This window comes from Salvelinus fontinalis, chromosome 8 (genome assembly GCF_029448725.1).
Source record: "Salvelinus fontinalis isolate EN_2023a chromosome 8, ASM2944872v1, whole genome shotgun sequence".
Classification (NCBI taxonomy): Eukaryota; Metazoa; Chordata; class Actinopteri; order Salmoniformes; family Salmonidae; genus Salvelinus; species Salvelinus fontinalis.
The window spans coordinates 23627065-23648137 of NC_074672.1; the positions used below are offsets into that span (position 1 = coordinate 23627065).

The following is a 21073-nucleotide window of genomic DNA, read 5'->3' on the forward strand; positions in this document are numbered from 1 at the left end:
AACACCCCAGCCATCCTACAATCTAAGCTTGATGCCCTCAATCTCACACAAATTATCAATGAACCTACCAGGTACCACCCCAAAGCCGTTAACACGGGCACCCTCATAGATAACATCCTAACCAACCTGCCCTCTAAATACACCTCTGCTGTTTTCAACCAAGATCTCAGCGATCACTGCCTCATTGCCTGCATCCGTAATGGGTCAGCGGTCAAACGACCTCCACTCATCACTGTCAAACGCTCCCTGAAACACTTCAGATAGCAGGCCTTTCTAATCGACCTGGCCGGGTTATCCTGGAAGAATATTGATCTCATCCCGTCAGTAGAGGATGCCTGGGTATTTTTTTTAAATGCCTTCCTCACCATCTTAAATAAGCATGCCCCATTCAAGAAATTTAGAACCAGGAATAGATATAGCCCTTGGTTCTCTCCAGACCTGACTGCCCTTAATCAACACAAAAACATCCTATGGTGTTCTGCATTAGCATCGAACAGCCCCTGTGATATGTAACTTTTCAGGGAAGATAGAAACCAATATACACAGGCAGTTAGAAAAGCCAAGGCTAGCTTTTTCAAGCAGAACTTTGCTCCTGCAACACAAACTCAAAACGTTCTGCGACACTGTAAAGTCCATGGAGAATAAGATCACCTCCTCCCAGCTGCCCACTGCACTGAGGATAGGAACCACTGTCACCACCGACAAATCCACTATAATTGAGAATTTCAACAAGCATTTTTCTACGGCTGGCCATGCTTTCCAACTGGCTACCCCTACCCCGGTCAACAGCACTGCACCCCCCACAGCTACTCGCCCAAACCTTCCCCATTTCTCCTTCTCCCAAATCCAGTCAGCTGATGTTCTGAAAGAGCTGCAAAATCTGGACCCCTACAAATCAGCCGGGCTAGACAATCTGGACCCTTTCTTTCTAAAATTATCTGCTGAAATTGTTGCCACCCCTATTACTAGCCTGTTCAACCTCTCTTTCGTGTCGTCTGAGATTCCCAAAGATTGGAAAGCAGCTGCGGTCATCCCCCTCTTCAAAGGGGGGGACACTCTTGACCCAAACTGCTACAGACCTATATCTATCCTACCCTGCCTTTCTAAGGTCTTCAAAAACCAAGTCAACAAACAGATCACCGACCATTTCGAATCCCACCATACCTTCTCCGCTATGCAATCTGGTTTCAGAGCTGGTCATGGGTGTACCTCAGCCACGCTCAAGGTCCTAAACGATATCTTAACCGCCATCGATAAGAAACAATACTGTGCAGCCGCATTCATCAACCTGGCCAAGGCTTTCGACTCTGGCAATCACCACATCCTCATCGGCAGACTCGACAGCCTTGGTTTCTCAAATGATTGCCTCGCCTGGTTCACCAACTACTTCTCTGATAGAGTTCAGTGTGTCAAATTGGAGGGTCTGTTGTCCGGGCCTCTGGCAGTCTCTATGGGGATGCCACAGGGTTCAATTCTCGGACTGACTCTCTTCTCTGTATACATCAATGATGTCGCTCTTGCCTCCCGGGTGGCGCAGTGGTCTAGGGCACTGCATCGCAGTGCTAACCGCGCCACCAGTCTCTGGGTTCGCGCCCAGGCTCTGTCGCAGCCGGCCGCGACCGGGAGGTCCGTGGGGCGACGCACAATTGGCATAGCGTCGTCCGGGTTAGGGTGGGTTTGGCCGGTAGGGATATCCTTGTCTCATCGCGCTCCAGCGACTCCTGTGGCGGGCCGGGCGCAGTGCGCGCTAACCAAGGGGGCCAGGTGCACGGTGTTTCCTCCGACACATTGGTGCGGCTGGCTTCCGGGTTGGAGGCGCGCTGTGTTAAAGAAGCAGTGCGGCTAGGTTGGGTTGTGCTTCGGAGGACGCATGGCTTTCGACCTTCGTCTCTCCCGAGCCCGTACGGGAGTTGTAGCGATGAGACAAGATAGTAATTACTAGCGATTGGATACCACGAAAATTAGGGAGAAAAGGGGATAAAATTAAAATAAATAAATAAAAAAATAAAAAATGATGTCGCTCTTGCTGCTGGTTAGTCTCGGATCCACCTCTACGCAGACGACTCCATTCTGTATACTTCTGGCCCTTCTTTGGACACTGTGTTAACTACCCTCCAGGCGAGCGTCAATGCCATACAATTCTCCTTCCGTGGCCTCCAATTGCTCTTAGCCTGTTGGGGATGGGGGCGCTGTTTAGACTATTTATGCTAATTGGGTACTTTTTTAAACGGCTTCCCACAAAATCCTTGATCGTACAATATGCATATTATTATTATTATTGGATAGAAAACAGGCTATAGTTTCTATAGGAGTTGAAATTTTGTCTCTAAGTGGAACAGAGCCCATTCTACAGCAATTTCCCTGACATGGATTCAGATTTCAGAAATGTTGGCCACTGTTCTGAAGTCAGTTAAAAGGGCACTGTCATTGCTATGACTGTACGGACACTTCTTACGTCTTCCCCTGGATGCCTTTACGTGATGACGATTCCAATGGGGTCGATTGCGCGTTCACAGGCCCTATAAATCAAAAAACCCTGTAGCTAGCAAGTCTTTTGTTGGTGCGTCACGCGCGTGGAGGACACCGACCCTCTCCTGTTCCAAGCGTTAGTTTAGCCTGTTATATTTCTCCGGTCATCTTTTCACTCGTTATAGGAGTTAAAAACATCATAAGGTAGTTAATTTAAAGCGTTTTATAGCAATTTATATCCGTTTAGTGCGATTTTGGGACATTTATTTCTTTAACGCTGTGAATAGGTGGGCACGCTTTCAGTTCATCCCGAACGCAGTTGGCATTTCCACATGGCAAGAGGACAGCTTTCCACCAAAAGACGATTCCTCCCAAGAAAGGATCCTTTGCCCAAGATACTGATGGAAGAACAGCTCAAGGTAGGACATTTTTATTATGATAAATCGTGTTTCTGTCGAAACATTTTAGTGGCTTAGGACGCCATGTTTTTTGACGTAGCTTCGCTTGGCGCAAACTGTATTGAAAAGTAAGGATAAATTAAAAAATGTAATAACGCAATTGTATTAAGAATTAAATTGTCTATCAATCCCTGTCCACCCTATATTTTTTAGTCACGTTTATGAGTATTTATGTATAAGAGTAGATCACTGTCTAAGTGGCGCAAGGAAATTTTCTGACCAACTGAGCTACATTTCACATTGTCTAACCATGATTTTGGTGGCTAAATATAAACATTTTCGATCAAACTGTATATGCATGTTGTAATGTGATGTTACAGGAGTGTCATCGGAAGAATTCTGAGAAGGTTAGTGAAAAAATTAATATCTTTTGGCGATGTTGACTTTTATCGCTCACTTTGGCTAGAATCAATGCTGGGCTGCTATGTGGTATGTGCTATGCTAATATAACGATTTATTGTGTTTTCGCTGTAAGACACTTAGAAAATCTGAAATATTGTCTGTATTCACAGGATCTGTGTCTTTCGATTCGTGTATGCTGTGTATTTTTACGAAATGTTTGATGATTAGTAAGTAGGTAAACACGTTGCTCTAAGTAGTTTTTCTATTCCATTTGTGACGGTGGGTGCAATTGTAACCTATGCCATCTACCTGAAATATGCACTTTTTTCTAACAAAACCTATCCCATACCATAAATATGTTATCAGACTGTCATCTAATGAGTTTTTTTGTTGGTTAGGGGCTATAAATATCTTAGTTTAGCCGAATTGGTGATGGCTACTGGTGTTGGTGGACAAATAAAAGATGGTGGATTATGCTAATGTGTTTTTAGGTAATAGATGTACATCTTTACATATTGTGTCTTCCCTGTAAAACATTTTAAAAATCGGACATGTTGACTGGTGTCACGTTCCTGACCTATTTATGTTAGTTTTGTGTGTTAGTTGGTCAGGACGTGAGGTTGGGTGGGCATTCTATGTTATCTGTTTCTATGTTGTTTTTGGTTTGCCTGGTATGGCTCTTGATTAGAGGCAGGTGGTTTGCGTTTGTCTCTAATTAAGAGTCATATTTAGGTAGGGCATTCTCACTTTTGTTTGTGGGTGGTTGTCTCCTGTGTCCGTGTCAATGTTTGCACCATACGGGACTGTATACGGTTTGTTCATTTCATGTAGTCTGTTCATTTCGTTCTTCACGTTGTATGTAAGTTCGTCGTTCAGGACTGTCTACTTTCGTTTTGTTATTTTGTTAGTTTATAGTGAAGTTCGTGTTTTCGTCTTGTCTTTAATAAATCATTATGTCTTCACAATCCGCTGCGCCTTGGTTCCCTCAATACTCCTCCTTTTCGGTTGAAGAGGAGGAGGATTATCGTTACAACTGGATTCACAAGATCTGTGTCTTTCATTAGCTGTATTGGACTTTAATGTGTGAAAGTTAAATATTTTAAAAAAATATTTTTTTTGAATTTTGCGGCACTGGTTTTTCAGTGGGGGGGGGGGGGGGGTGTGCCGCTAGCGCCACGCTGATCCTAGACAGGTTAGATACAAGTAAAACTAAATCCATGCTCTTCAACCGATCGCTGCCTGGACCTGCCCGCCTGTCCAACATCACTACTCTGGACGGCTCTGATTTAGAATATGTGGACAACTACAAATACCTAGGTGTCTGGTTAGACTGTAAACTCTCCTTCCAGACTCACATCAAACATCTCCAATCCAAAGTTAAATCTAGAATTGGCTTCCTATTCCGCAACAAAGCATCCTTCACTCATGCTGCCAAACATACCCTTGTAAAACTGACCATCCTACCCAATCCTCAACTTCGGTGATGTCATTTACAAAATAGCCTCCAATACCCTACTCAATAAATTGGATGCAGTCTATCACAGTGCCATCCGTTTTGTCACCAAAGCCCCATATACTACCCACCACTGCGACCTGTACACTCTCGTTGGCTGGCCCTCGCTTCATACTCGTCGCCAAACCCACTGGCTCCAGGTCATCTACAAGACCCTGCTAGGTAAAGTCCCCCCTTATCTCAGCTCGCTGGTCACCATAGCAGCACCCACCTGTAGCACGCGCTCCAGCAGGTATATCTCTCTGGTCACTGTCACGTTCCTGACCTGTTTTCTCTTGTTTTATATGTCTTTATTGGTCAGGGCGTGATTGTTGGGTGGGCAGTCTATGTTTTCTATTTCTATGTGGGGTTTTGTGTTCGGCCTGGTATGATTCTCAATTAGAGACAGGTGTGTATCGTTTGTCTCTGATTGAGAGTCATACTAAGGCAGCCAGGGTTTCACTGGTGTTTTGTGGGTGTTTGTTTCCTGTGTTAGCGTTTGGGCCACACAGGACTGTTGCAGGTTAGTCACGTTTGTTGTTTTGTTAATTTGTAGTGTTTGTTGGTTTGCCATTAAAATCATGAATACCTCCTACTCAGCATCTTGGTCCGATCCATGCTCCTCCTCGTCTGAGGTGGAGAACGACATTGACAACCTTTACAGTCACTCCCAAAACCAACTCTTCCTTTGGCTGCCTCTCCTTCCAGTTCTCTGCTGCCAATGACTGGAACGAACTACAAAAATCTCTGAAACTGGAAACACTTATCTCCCCCACTAGCTTTAAGCACCAGCTGTCAGAGCAGCTCATAGATTACTGCACCTGTACATAGCCCATCTATAATTTAGCCCAAACAACTACCTCTTTCCCTACTGTATTTATTTATTTATTTATTTATTTTGCTCCTTTGCACCCCATTATTTATATCTCTACTTTGCACATTCTTTCACTGCAAATCAACCATTCCAGTGTTTTACTTGCTATATTGTATTTACTTCGTCACCATGGCCTTTTTTTTGCCTTCACCTCCCTTATCTCACCTCACTTGCTCACATTGTATATAGACTTATTCTTCTACTGTATTATTGACTGTATGTTTGTTTTACTCCATGTGTAACTCTGTGTTGTTGTATGTGTCGAACTGCTTTGCTTTATCTTGGCCAGGTCGCAATTGTAAATGAGAACGTGTTATCAACTTGCCTACCTGGTTAAATAAAGGTGAAATAAATGAAAATAAAAAAAATCTTTAATTTACAATCTGTAGAAATTATGAGAATAGAAAGGTTCAGAACTTTAGTGAAGCATCACAGCACATTTGAAAAATATATGGCAAATAGAAATCCCATATGGATGGTATTAAGAGATAGATGGGAGTTGAATGGAGCTGAAGGGTGGGACTAATTACAAAAAGATAACAAATGAAAAATATACTGTGTCTATAAAATGTTAAAAGGTTCTGAACTTTTGTGGAACAGCACAGTGAAAAGTATATGGCAAATAGAAATCAAACTGGATGCACATCAGAAATAGATGGGAGAGGTTGAGGGTAGAGGAAGGACAGGATAAAAACTAACAAAATTGTAACTATTGTAAAATAGATTGTGTCCGTAAAATTTATATAGTGAAAGAGCTGGAAGTAGAAGTGTTGTTGTCCATTAGTTTACTCCAATTAGGTGAGGGGTGGTAGGGTTAGTGGAAAATAATAAAGGTATATATATTTTTAACTATGTACTAACATTCAAAATGATGGGGTCACTTAAAAATGTCCTTGTTTTGAAAGAAAATTAAAAAAAATGTGTCCATTAAAATAACATCAAATTGATCAGAAATACAGTGTATACATTGTTAATGTTGTAAATGACTATTGTAGCTGGAAACGGCAGATTCTTTATGGAATATCTACATAGGCGCACAGAGGCCCATTTCAGTGTACTTGTGGATGTATCTTAAGGCCTACCTTCAAACTCAGTGCCTGTATATGTATATATAGAGTTGAAGTCGGAAGTTTACATACACCCTAACCAAATACATTTAAACTCAGTTTTTCACAATTCCTGATATTTAATCCTAGTAAAACTCCCTGTCTTAGGTCAGTTAGGATCACCACTTTATTTTAAGAATGTGAAATGTCAGAATAATAGTACAGAGAATGATTTATTTCAGCTTTTATTTATTTCATCACATTCCCAGTGCGTCAGAAGTTTACATACACTCAATTAGTATTTGGTAACATTGCCTTTAAATTGTTTAATTTAGGTCAAACGTTTCGGGTAGCCTTCCAAAAGCTTCCCACAATAAGTTGGGGGAATTTTGGCCCATTCCTCCTTACAGAGCTGGTGTAACTGAGTCAGGTATGTAGTCCTCCTTGCTCACACATGCTTTTTCAGTTTTGCCCACAAATTTTCTATGGGATTGAGGTCAGGGCTTTGTGATGGCCTCTCCAATACCTTGACTTTGTTGTCCTTAAGCCATTTGGCCATAACATTGGAAGTGTGCTTGGGGTCATTGTTCATTTGGAAGACCCATTTGCGACCAAGCTTTAACTTCCTGACTGATGTCTTGAGATGTTGCTTTAATACACAGGTGTCAAACTCATTCCACGGGGGGCCGAGTGTCTGCGGGTTTTCGCTCCTCCCTTATACTTGATTGATGAATTAACATCACTAATTAGTTAGGAACTCCCCACACCTGGTTGTCTAGGGCTTTATTGAAAGGAAAAACCAAAAACCTGCAGACACTAGGCCCTCCGTGGAATGAGTTTGACACCCCTGCTTTAATATATCCACATAATTTTCCTACCTCATGATGCCATCTATTTTGTGAAGTGCACCAGTCCCTCCTGCAGCAAAGCACTCCCACAACATGAGGCGTTTGGAAATTGCTCCCAAGGATGAACCAGACTTGTGAAGGTCTTGACTGATTTCTTTTGATTTTCCCATGATGTCAAGCAAAGAGGCACTGAGTTTGAAGGTAGGCCTTGAAATACATCCACAGGTACACCTCCAATTGACTGAAATTATGTCAATTAGCCTATCAGAAGCTTCCAAAGCCATAACATAATTTTCTGTAATTTCCCAAGCTGTAAAGGAAAGTATTCAGACCCCTTGACTTTTTCCACATTTTGTTACGTTACAGCCTTCTTCTAAACTAGATTACATAGTTTTCCCCTTCATCCGTCTACACACAATACCCCATAATGACAAAGCAAAAACAGGTTTTTAGATTTTTTTGCTCATAATTAAAAAAAAAACTGAAATATCACATTTACATAAGTATTCAGACCCTTTACTCAGTACTATGTTGAAGCACCTTTGACAGCGAGTACAGCATTGAGTCTTCTTGGGTATGACACTACAAGCTTGGCACACCTGTATTTGGGGAGTTTCTCCCATTCTTCTCTGCAGATCCTCTCAAGCTCTGTCAGGTTGGATGGGGAGCGTTGCTGCACAGCTATTTTCAGGTCTCTCCAGAGATGTTCGATTAGGTTCATGTCCGGACTCTGGCTGAGCCACTCGAGTACATTCAGAGACTTGTCCTGAAGCCACTACTGAATTGTCTTAGCTCTGTGCTTAGGGTCGTTGTCCTGTTGGAAGGTGAACCTTCACCCCAGTCTGAGGTCCTGAGAGCTCTGGAGCAGGTTTTCATCAAGTATCTCTCTGTACTTTGCTCTGTTCATCTTTGCCTCGATCCTGACTAGTCTCCCAGTCAACTGACGAGGTATCCCCTGTAGCTCCCTCCAGTAACCACGAGCACAACCGTTCCTTGATTTTAACTGGCGGCTTTATTATGTAGATTTAGTCAGAATTATCACCTTCCGTGAGAACTATAAAGTAAATTAAAATACAGTTAAGCACACTCTTACAACCTCCTTCTCTTACGAGTGACTTATTAGCTTGGTATAACTCTGAAGTGCTTACATACATAAACAGTTTAGCCGGCGCTATAACAGTATCAGATTAAACACATGAATAAAGGAAAAATACCTCATTGGCTGCTTACTACAGAAGGGAAGAAATCAAACTTCACATTTATTATTCCTGGCATGAATTCACGCTTCATCCTAATTATTATAACGTTACCATCCTAACATACACGCTTCAACCTTTATGAACTACACCCGATGACATGAAAACTTAGCTAACACAGCGCGGGGATTGCCTTCCCTCCAAAAGTGTGTTGCTACAATAAGGATCCCCGTTACAACAGTATTAGCTACGTAGTTCCGCTTGTCTTATCATTTCCCCCGCACAGCGGACAAGTAAACAATTCAAACACAAAACAACGACATAAGACTTACAGGTTAACTGTCAGTTACATCCCCCTTTCCCTTATATCAAGTCAGCACAGATAAGTCAACACAGATCACTGGACAGAGAGGATAGACAGACGGAGGGACTGACGGACACACAGAGGGACAGACATACAGAGGCACTGACCTTTGTGACCTTTGCATAGGCAGGCACCCATGGGGATGAGACGGCCGGTCAGTTATCGGTCGTTGTCCTGTTGGAAGGTGAACTTTCACCCCAGTCTGAGGTCCTGAGAGCTCTGGAGCAGGTTTTCATCAAGTATATCTCTGTACTTTGCTCTGTTCATCTTTGCCTCGATCCTGACTAGTCTCCCAGTCCCTGCCACTGAAAAACATTGCCACAGCATGATGCTGCCACCACCATGCTTCACCATAGCGATGGTGCCAGGTTTCCTTCAGACATGACACTTGGCATTCTGGCCAAAGAGTTCAATCTTGGTTTCGTCAGACCAGAGAATCTTGTTTCTCATGGTCTGAGAGGCTTTAGGTACCTTTTGGCAAACTCCCAGCGGGCTGTCATGTGCCTTTTACTGAGGAGTAGTTTTCGTCTGGCCACTCTACCATAAAGGCCTGATTGGTGGAGTACTGCAGAGATGCTTGTCCTTCTGGAAGGTTTTTCTATCTCCACAGAGGAACTCTAGAGCTCTGTCAGAGTGACCATTGGGTTCTTGGTCACCTCCCTGACCAAGGCCCTTCTCCCCCGATTGCTCAGTTTGGCTGGACGACCAGCTCTAGGAAGAATGTTGGTTTTCCCAATTGTCTTCCATTTAAGAATGATGGAGGCCACTGTGTTCTTGGGGACCTTCAATACTGCAGACATTTTTTGGTACCCTTCCCCAGATCTGTGCCTCCACAGAATCGTGTCTCTGAGCTCTACGGACAATTCCTTCGACCTCATGGCTTGGTTTTTGCTCTGACATGCATTGTCAACTGTGGGACCTTATATAGACAGGTGTGTGCATTTCCAAATCATGCCCAATCATTTTAATTTACCAGAGGTGGACTCCAATCAAGTTGTAGAAACATCTCAAGGATGGTCAATGGAAACAGGATGCACCTGAGCTCAATTTTGTGTCTCATAGCAAAGGGTCTGAGTACTTACGTAAATAAGGTTTTCTGTTTTTATTTGTAATAAATTTGCAAACATTTCCAAAAACATGTTTTCGCTTTGTCACTATGAGTTATTGTGTATAAATTGCTGAAGAAATAGTTTTTTTTGGTCAATTTTAGAATAAGTCTGTAACGGAACAAAATGTGGAGAAAGTCAAGGGGTCTGAATACTTTCCGAAGGCACTGTATATGTGATATACATATATATATCCCTCCTCTCGTATATATATAAACATACCTAGTAGCTACAGTATTAAATCTGTATTTCCTTTTCTAAGTACCGTTGATCTCCTAAAAAGTTGTATTTGTACTGTGACGTTCCCAACAAAGGTTAGGTATCAGAGGGGTTGGGTTAAATGCGGAAGACACATTTCCGTTGAATACATTCAGTTGTACAACTGACAAGGTATCCCCCTTTCCCTCAAGTCAGCACAAATAAGTCAACACAGATCACTGGACAGAGAGGATTGACAGAAGGAGGCACTGACGGACACACAGAGGGACAGACATACAGATGCACTGACCTTTGTGACCTTTGCATAGGCAGGCACCCATGGTGACGAGACGGCCGGTCAGTTATCGGTTTGCCATCAAGTCAGAGAGACGTGGGGATAAGGGGAGAGAGAGAGAGAAACAAACCAAATATGACGACTGGTCCAGGAAGAAGCCAAGGCTCAGCGAGAACAAAGTAAACTAAAGAGGGATGATACGCCAGGTCTATTTCTTGCAGTATGCCAAAGCATTGCCTGTCATCTCTCGTACTGGAGAGGAGGGAACAAGACAGTGAGAGAGAGAGAGAGAGAGAGAGAGAGAGAGAACTGAGTGAGTAATGTTTAGTCTGAAACTATATTCTATTTCCAAAAGCCAAGAAGAAAAATACATGACATTACTTTATAAGGACTGAATGCTAACATAATCCTGCCAAGCTTGATACAGCTTCAACTAGCACTGACATGTCAAGTGAGAGGTGTCAAAGTCCATTAGCCCAACAATGGCAGAAGAGTCAAATAGTCTACCCCAACCAAATGGAGAGGCCTTAGAAGCTGCCTCCCGCTTTTCAGAGGTAATTCAAATACAGTACCCTGTGTATGTAAAGAATGATAAGGCAAGAAAAGATCACAAAATGAAGCTCCTTATGGAAAATCAAGAGACACTTTTTGCTGACTATTACAAAAATGGGAACATCAGCAACCTTATCTTCCACACAAACCATCCCCTGGCATGGCACAGTGCTATATTAGCACACTACCCCTTTGTTAAGAGAGGGGGGGTTAACGAGGGGTGGAAACTCAGGATACTTGACGAGGACTCTGAGTCAGCTAATATAAACCTCTATAAGTCCGGAACAGTAATGGTACAGGGCAACCTCAAACAGTTTCAGCTGGACTTTCACCAAATTAAATAATTAGCCCAGCAGGAGAAGCTCTCCCTTGATAAAGATACCCCCACCCCAAGCGGGTCAGACCAGAACTCTTCATCATATAACCCCACAGACGAGCAACCCCCAGCGGACAGTCAATCTCCCAGCACAGAGTACTACTCCCTCATTGAAATGAAGGATAAATTCACCCAGCTGGAGGTAAGGCAGGTGGAGCTGGAACAGCAGGTGATTACACTCCAGTCAGCACAGACCCAGACAACAGTCCAGCACAACAACACCCCCTTAACCAGACCCGGAGTGCTGGAGGTGGAGAGAGACATATCTGCACTCTGGACAGTGGTGAGACAACTTCAACACGAGAAAGAGCAGGAGCAGGAGCAGAACAGAGCACTAGAGGAGAGGATCAGACTGCTGGAGGAGAGGGTGAGGGGGATGGAGGAGAGGATCAGACTGCTGGAGGAGAGGTTGAGGGGGATGGCGTGTGACAGAGAACAACCCACTAGAGAGGTGGCCAGCAGAACAGCCCACCTCAGCACCCGACAAAAGTCTCGACACCACAGCAGAACAGTCCACACCAGACCCTGACCATAGAGTCGACATCACAGCAGAACAGACGAAAGAAAAACCCCAAGCCCAGCGGCTCTCACCCGCTCTGAGCATCCCCCCCTATCAGCCACCCTGATAGCCCTCCTGACAACCCCCCCCACACCCACTGAGGACAAACACAAGACACAGATTGTTCTCCTTATGGACTCAAATGGGAAATATATAGAAGAAAAAAAACTTTTTCCCAAACACAGTGTGTCTAAACTCTGGTGTCCAAACACCCAGCGCGCCCTAGACCTTCTGTCTGAGGACAAACTAGGCTCACCTAGCCACATAATAATACACACAGGCACAAACGACCTGAGAGCACAGCAGGAAAGGGTGGCCACAGCACTGAAGGGAGTGATTGAAAAAGCTTCTTCTACTTTCCCCAACGCACAAGTGGTTATCTCCACCCTGCTACCACGAAAAGACTTCCACCCTGCTACAATACAGCGGGTAAACGCAAGCATTTCCCGTGACTGTGCCTCAAAACCAAATGTTTTCCTGGCCCACCACTCCACCCTGGACTTGAACAGCCTCAATGACCAGGTCCACCTCTACAAGGCAGCAGTGCCCACCTTTGCCCGTACTCTAAAGGACATCGCTCTCAAACGCAGCCCCAACACTTCACAGAGGAGCAACAGATCAATAGACACCCCACCCAGACCAGCGAGACACCCTCCACCCAGACCAGCGAGACAACCTCCAAGACCTGCAGGACCCCCCCCCCCGGACCTACACATAGAGGACCCACGCCAAGAGGACTTACATCCAGACCACAGCACCCCCAGACACATCCACACCCCCACCCCAACCAATCAATACCCCCCCACATCAACCATGCCCACACCCCATTTAGGCCCCCTCAGATCAGACCTATGCCACTCCTGCCCACCCCATGCACCCCACCCCCGCAAAGAGGGCCTCAACATGGAAGTCACACATACGCCCAGATAGTGAGCGGGAAAACAGGCCCAACCCCCACTCTTACACTCGCCCAAGCCAACGGCATGTACCAGATGCTCAGCAGGCTCTGCTCACACTTACTGGCCTGAGGCCAAACCACGACCAACAACATTGGACACTTTATGGAACAAAATGCCTTCACTGTATTATGCTGGAATATCCAAGGCCTGAGGTCATCTGCCTTTGGCCTAAAGAGCAGGAACCCGGACTTCACCAAAGAAATCGGTAATACAGACATTGTCATCCTGCAAGAAACATGGTATAGAGGAGATGGACCCACTGGTTGTCCTCTAGGTTACAGAGAGCTGGTAGTCCCATCCACCAAACTACCAGGTGTGAAACAGGGAAGAGACTCAGGGGGTATGCTAATTTGGTATAGCGCAGACCTAACTCACTCCATTAAATTAATCAAAACAGGAACATTTTACATTTGGCTAGAAATTCAAAAGGAAATTATCTTAACAGAGAAAAATGTCCTCCTGTGTGCTACCTATATCCCCCCACTAGAATCCTCATACTTTAATGAAGACAGCTTCTCCATCCTGGGGGGGGGAAATCAATCATTTCCAGGCCCGGGGACATGTATTAGTCTGTGGCGACCTAAATGCCAGAACTGGACAAGAACCTGACACCCTCAGCACACAGGGGGACAAACACCTGCCTGTAGGTGACAGCATTCCCTCCCATATATGCCCCCCTAGGCACAACTATGACAACATAACCAACAAAAACGGGTCACAACTCCTGCAGCTCTGTCGCACGCTGGGTATGTACATAGTCAATGGTAGGCTTCGAGGGGACTCCTATGGTAGGTACACCTGTAGCTCATCTCTTGGCAGTAGCACTGTAGACTACTTTATCACTGACCTCAACCCAGAGTCTCTCAGAGCGTTCACAGTCAGCCCACTGACACCCCAATCAGACCACAGCAAAATCACAGTCTACTTGAACAGAGCAATACTGTGTGTGTGTGTGTGCGTGTATGCCCTAGTCGGCTGGCCCTCGCTACATGTTCGTCGTCAGACCCACTGGCTCCAGGTCATCTACAAGGCTATGCTAGGTAAAGTGCCGCCTTATCTCAGTTCACTGGTCACGATGGCTACACCCACCCGTAGCACGCGCTCCAGCAGGTGTATCTCACTGATCATCCCTAAAGCCAAAACCTCATTTGGACGCCTTTCCCTCCAGTTCTCTGCTGCCTGCGACTGGAACGAATTGCAAAAATCTCTGAAGTTGGAGACTTTTATCTCCCTCAACAACTTTAAAAATCTGCTATCCGAGCAGCTAACCGATCGCTGCAGCTGTACATAGTCCATCTGTAAACTACCCACCCATTTACCTACCTCACCCCCATACTGCTTATATTTATTTACTTTTCTGCTCTTTTGCACACCAGTATATCTTCTTGCACATGATCATCTGATGATTTATCACTCCAGTGTTAATCTGCTAAATTGTAATTATTCGATTTATTGCCTACCTCATGCCTTTTGCACACATTGTATATAGATTCTCTTTTTTCTACCATGTTATTGACTTGTTTATTGTTTACTCCATGTGTAACTCTGTGTTGTTGTCTGTTCACACTGCTATGCTTTATCTTGGCCAGGTCGCAGTTGCAAATGAGAACTTGTTCTCAACTAGCCTACCTGGTTAAATAAAGGTGAAATAAAAAAATAAAAATAAAATTTAATTTATTCAGTGTTGTAAATGCTGCACTTTTATCTGAATACCAGCAGAGGTCAGGCTCCTCCTACATACTATTCTTCCTCCTCTTCCACTCAGATAATATAACTTAGCCATATTGCCTTCAAAGCTTCACTGCTTTAATCTTGCTACTTTAAAGGATATCTTTGCAGGCTCTTTTCAGTTAGCTGATCCTAGGAATGCAGATTTTCAGTAATTACTAAATTTTTCACAACTAATCTAGTTCTCCATCTTCAAATACATGTCATCACACATTCACCTCCTCCCTCCTTACCCGACTAGCACAGCAAAGCTGGAACACATAGAGTAGGGGGTTGTCATGGGAACAGGATTTTCCCAATGAGGAGGATTCAACCATTGCAGGGGGTGATGTCACCACATGGAGACCCAGTTAGAACATTATAAGGGTTTGTTGGCACTTTGATGGGTTGAGACAAAATAGACAAAAGGAATATAACATGTTGGTCTTGTGTTAATTTCGCTCACTAGGTTTTATAGCTATGCAACACTTGGATCTAGGAGTTTAGTATTATGTAGACAGCCACCATAGAACTCTGTAATCTCAACTGGCAATCGCGGCTACCGTCATGGTTGCATGTGTATGATACATTACTGATACATTTGGCACTCAAATCCAATGTACGCTCATGGTCAATGTGTGTGAACTTAATTATTTATTTTTAAATTTTAAATTTAAACTTTATTTAACTAGGCAAGTCAGTTATGACATTGATGGCCTACCAGAAGACAAAAGGCTTCCTGCAGGGACGGGGGCTGGGATTAAAAATAAAAAATAAAAAAATAAATATAGGACAAAACACACATCACGACAAGAGAGACAGCACAACACTACATAAAGAGAGACCTAAGACAACAACATAGACCTATCAAGCATATTGTCTGTGGCTAGATACTAGTCTAATCATATCACCACATCACAGTAGTGTTGTGAGCATAGCTCTATCTCTATATGTCTCCTCTCTCCATAAGTCAGAGGTGGAAGTGTGAGTGTGAAAGAAAATTTCAGGATACACTCAGGTGCCTCAGCAGCCAAAGGGTGCAGAGAGAATAAAGAGAGGGGTAGGAGAGGAGTGGAGGGGAGGGACACCAAGACGGCAGCAAACGGGCATTCAGGCTTTCCCCCATTTCTCTCTCTCTCTCTCAATTCAATTCAATTCAAATTAATTCAAGGGGCTTTATTGGCATGGGAAACATGTGTTAACATTGCCAAAGCAAGTGAGGTAGATAATATACAAAAGTGAAGTAAACAATAAAAATTAACAGGTTCCTCTCTGTCGCCAGTGTGTTGACATGCTTCTGACGCCAAAAACGACACAAATGAATGAACACAAATTAATCAGAAAGTTAATTAAAAGAGAGTTTGTGGTTTTGACTAAGGAGAGTCAGAGATTAACATAGACATCTGCAGAGTAGCACCATGTCTTTGTGAAGTACTTACGTGAATAGCAAATAGTTTTTTTTAAATTAGTTGTCTGATGTGGAGCTTGTTCCAACACTTCATGATACTATAAAACTATGTTAACTATGAAACACAAAGAGGTCATAGGCTACACTTATAGTGTAAACATGGGACTTACAATGTAAGTTAATTTATTTAACCTTTTTTAACAAGGCAAGTCAGTTAAGAACAAATTGTCATTTACAATAACTGCCTACCAGGGAACAGTGGGTTAACTGCCTTGTTCAGGGGCAGAATGACAGATTTTTACCTTGTCAGCTCAGGGATTCGATCCAGCAACCTTTTGGTTACTGGCCCAACGCTCCAGGCTACCTGCCGCCCCAAAATGAGACAGAACAAACTGTTTTCAGTTTCTAATGATACTTTTTGTTGATGATAATAGAACTTGCATAGAGCATAGACTTTGATTTGTGTATAGACGGGTTGGCGGACAACGTCAGATAGTTAGCAACAATGACAAGAAACTGCCATGTGGGGAATTGTAGATGGCTCATTTCTTGTTATTTATACCAAGTCTTGTTTTGAAGTGTCTTTGCTAATATGGCTAAAATTCGCTAGCTAGCGAACCAATAACTGTAACCATGTATTTTAGAGACAAGTGTTCATTGTGCAAAGGTATTTGTGTTTCAATAAACATTAGACTAAATAGAGTTTAAATGTTATCAACAGTCTAAGCCAACCCCATCTGTTTTGCCCCATAGTTGCGCACACTTTGGTTTTGTTGCTAAACAACCAACCCGTCTATGTGTCCCAGGTAGTATATTGGTAAGGTTATGTATTATTTGTGTAGCTACTAGGGGCAGTTTCTTTTTTTGGAGAAAAATCCATGATCACAAAAGATATTAAGGACTTCAAAATCCATGAAACCTATGAACCAGGCTGATGGAATACAAAAGCAATGTTTATCTGAGAGAATGCAATTGAAATTTTATATCAGACTGAGCACTGGTAATTTGCAGAGTAATGTGGACCAATAATTGCATTTTAATGGATTTGACCCCCTTTCAGATTTGGAAGTGACAGGTCCTATACTGGGAAATCTTTCTGAAAATAAGCAATTTTACTTTCAATTGATTACAAGATTTTAAATCAAATCAAATTTTATTGGTCACATACAGTACACATGGTTAGCAGATGTTAATGCGAGTGTAGCAAAATGTGCTTCTAGTTCTGACAGTGCAGTAATATCTAACAAGTAATCTAACAATTTCACAACAACTGCCTTATACACACAAATGTAAAGGGATGTAATAAAAATATGTACATATAAATATATGGATGAGCGATGGCCGAGCGGCATAGGCAAGATGCAATAGATGGTATAACATACAGTATATACTGTACATATGAGATGAGTAATGTAAGATATGTCAACATTATTAAAGTGGCATTATTTAAAGTGACTAGTGATCAATTTATTAAAGTGGCCAATGATTTCAGTCTGTATGTAGGCAGCATCCTCTCTGTGTTTGTAATGGCTGTCTAACAGTCTGATGGCCTTGAGATAGAAGCTGTTTTTCAGTCTCTCGGTCCCAGCTATGATGCACCTGTACTGACCTTGTCTATTGAATGGTAGCGGGGTGAACAGGCAGTGGCTCGAGTGGTTGTTGTCCTTGATGATCTTTTTGGCCTTCCTGTGACATCGGGTGCTGTAGGTGTCCCGGAGGGCAGGTAGTTTTCCCCCGGTGATGCGTTGTGCAGACCGCACCACTCTCTGGGGAGCCTTGCAGTTGAGGACGGTGCAGTTGCCGTCCCAGTCGGGGATACAGCCCAACAGGATGCTCTCAACTGTGCATCAGTAAAAGTTTGTGAGGGTTTTAGATGACAAGCCAAATGTCTTCAGCCTCCTGAGGCTGCCTTCTTCTTCACCAATGGGTGGACCATTTCAGTTTCTCTGTGATGTGTACGCCGAGGAACTTAAAACTTTCCACCTTCTCCACTGCTGTCCCATCGATGTGGATAGGGGGGGTGCTCCCTCTGCTGTTTCCTGAAGTCCAACGATCATCTCTTTTTTTAATTGATGTTGAGAGAGAGGTTTTTTTCCTGACCACACACTCCGAGTACCCTCACCTCCTCCCTGAAGGCTGTCTCGTCGTTGTTGGCAACCAAGCCCACTACTGTTGTGTCATCGGCAAACTTGATGATTGAGTTAGAGGCGTGCATGGCAACACAGTCATGGGTGAACAGGGAGTATAGGAGGGGGCTGAGCACGCATCCTTGTGGGGCCCCAGTGTTGAGGATCAGCGAAGTGGAGATGTTGTTTCCTACCTTCACCACCTGGGGGCGGCCCGTCAGCAAGCCCAGGACCCAATTGCACAGAGCGAGGTTGAGACCCAAGGCCTCAAGCTTAATGATGAGCTTGGAGGGTACTATGGTGTTGAATGCTGAGCTGTAGTCAATGAACAGCATTCTTATATAGGTATTCCTCTTGTCCAGATGGGATAGGGCAGTGTGCAGTGTGATGGCGATTGCATCGTCTGCAAACTGAAGTGGGTCTAGGGTGGCAAGTAAGGTGGTGATATGATCCTTAACTAGTCTCTCAAAGCACTTCATGATGACAAAAGTGAGTGCTACGGGGTGGTGGTCATTTAGTTGAGTTATCTTTGCCTTCTTCTGAATATTGTAAGAGCTTTCATTGTCTGCTTATGTGCCCCCTTTATTTATCCTACGGTTCTGAGTTGATGTACAGGGAGAACACTGTAAGAATGGCCCATGTTTTGAATTCTGTCGCTGTACATTTCAAAAGTGCTATACAAATAGTTATATTGACTATGTCCGTCCTAGCTCGCTCATTAATGTCTTAATCGAAATTACGTATTGCCTCTTATCCGCTTGTCGTCTCCTTATGCCATAGCTTGTACATCTCAATTGTCATTAGAAACCACATTTGTTTAAGCAAGTCAGCCATATCAGCTATGTTTCTTTAAAAGGCAGTAAATGAGGCTGAATTAACTGTTTTGCTGCCATACAAAGCTCCTATGTTAGCCAGGTGTAGCAGCGGTAAGATGTTGGGACTGCTGTTGGGACAGCTTTATGTAGGCCCTAACAGTTTGTGGGCACCGTTTATCACCGTTATAGTGCAATTAATGTATTGTTTAGTGTTGTGTTGTGTACTGGCTTTGCTGGCATGCATCCCACTTTTTTTGTTGCCCCAAATAGGTTTACAGGGAGGTGTCTGTGGCTGTCCCAACACGTGGATTGCTACTGGAGAGTTTTACCTCATTTGACTCGCTGATGGCTTAGAACCGTGTTCCCTAAACATGCATAATGCTTCTACTGTTCCTAGCACAATGAAACCAAAACATTGACTCAACGATTGCTGGATGAAAACCACTGGAAAGATTATCTATTATATTAACAAGATATTCAAATGACCGCTTGAATACATGTCCTCAATGATGGAAGGCAGGCGAGATCAGGTGGGACCATTCTAGCCAATAAGAGGGCAGATGTGCGTGTGAACAACAGACACAACTAAGTAGTTTTTCTCAAAGTTTCTGGAATTCCACGTGCATCCACTTATATCAGTACATTTGTAACAGCTTAAACATTATGAAACTTCTATTCGATCAAATAAGCCTCACGTAATTAGAAACTCTCTCATATACCTCCATAAAAAAGGAGCTTATCTCACGTGGACAGAATTGACTGCTCTCTTTTTCCCCTTCTGCTGTATTTCCTAATCTACTTCTCCCTCTTTTTTCCCCTTTCTCTCCAAAACTACGGGTAGCACTTTTTGCTCTGCACGACACGTTTCGATGACACAAGCCTAAATGGCCGTTTTGTCCTCAAAAGCGTGGGCTTTTGGGCTATGATGCCTTGCCTGCAGCTAAATTGGCAAGGTCTTTGGCTGCACTGTCAGGAAATTGCATTAATCCAAACTGGGCTGAAGTAATTTCCCTTGGTTCTTAAAGCGATGCCAGAGCCGAGGCTCAGTCCTGGATAACAGGGATAGGAGGCCTCAGGGCCAGACGAAGCCTCCTCCTCCATCTGCCTCCTAATTGGTTTAATGACTGTAATTATCTGGTGGAGTTCACTTTGTGCACCAACGATTAATGGCCCCCAAAACATATGTAGACAGGAGAAAATTGTGGGGGGGGGGGGGGGGCTGCGCAAGACTGTGGACCAAGAGAAATGGATGAATGGTCTTACCATTTTTGTGTTTCTTTGTTTTCTGTGAAATGTGCTAAACCCTGAAGGTTCCTATATCCAGATGAGGTAGCAACACTGGAGAGAGTGAATAATATTGAGGCTTAATTCTTAAAAGTCTAAACTGTTGTTGAAGGGGTGGGGGGTTCTAAGCTGACATATGGAATTGTTTTAATATGGTCGTACTATGGATCATTTAGCTATTTGATTTTGAATTTTAGGACCCCTTTAGGTATATATATATATATATATATATATATATATATATATATATATATATATATATATATACAAAACATGTATTTGATAAAATATTGAATTTGGCATTTACTACTATAGTTTAGAGAAATACACTGAATAACACATTTATAAATGGCAAAAAAGACAGTCAAAATATAAATCATAAGAAACAAAGTTTTTAAGTGTCTGTCCTATATCTAGGCAATATAAGAAAGCTCAGGAAATATATATTTTTTTATTTACACATATTTTAGCCCTTTTTTTGGGTAGGCTCAAAACTATCTTCATACTTCCTTTCATTTTTTAAAACCGGTACCGGTTACCTTCAGACGAGTCCCGTGACACTTGTGGTTGTCGCAGAGCAAAACGGAGAACACCGTCAT

At 43.3% G+C, this 21073-nt stretch overlaps 1 protein-coding gene across 1 annotated transcript in view; it reads right to left on the reverse strand.

Annotated features, from left to right (window-relative positions):
* fam131c (family with sequence similarity 131 member C) overlaps positions 1-21073 on the reverse strand; it is a 32498-nt gene extending 11425 nt beyond the window's left edge. The window contains 1 exon segment of the mRNA XM_055932821.1: positions 21007-21073. Within this exon segment, the coding sequence (XP_055788796.1) occupies positions 21007-21073 (67 nt within the window).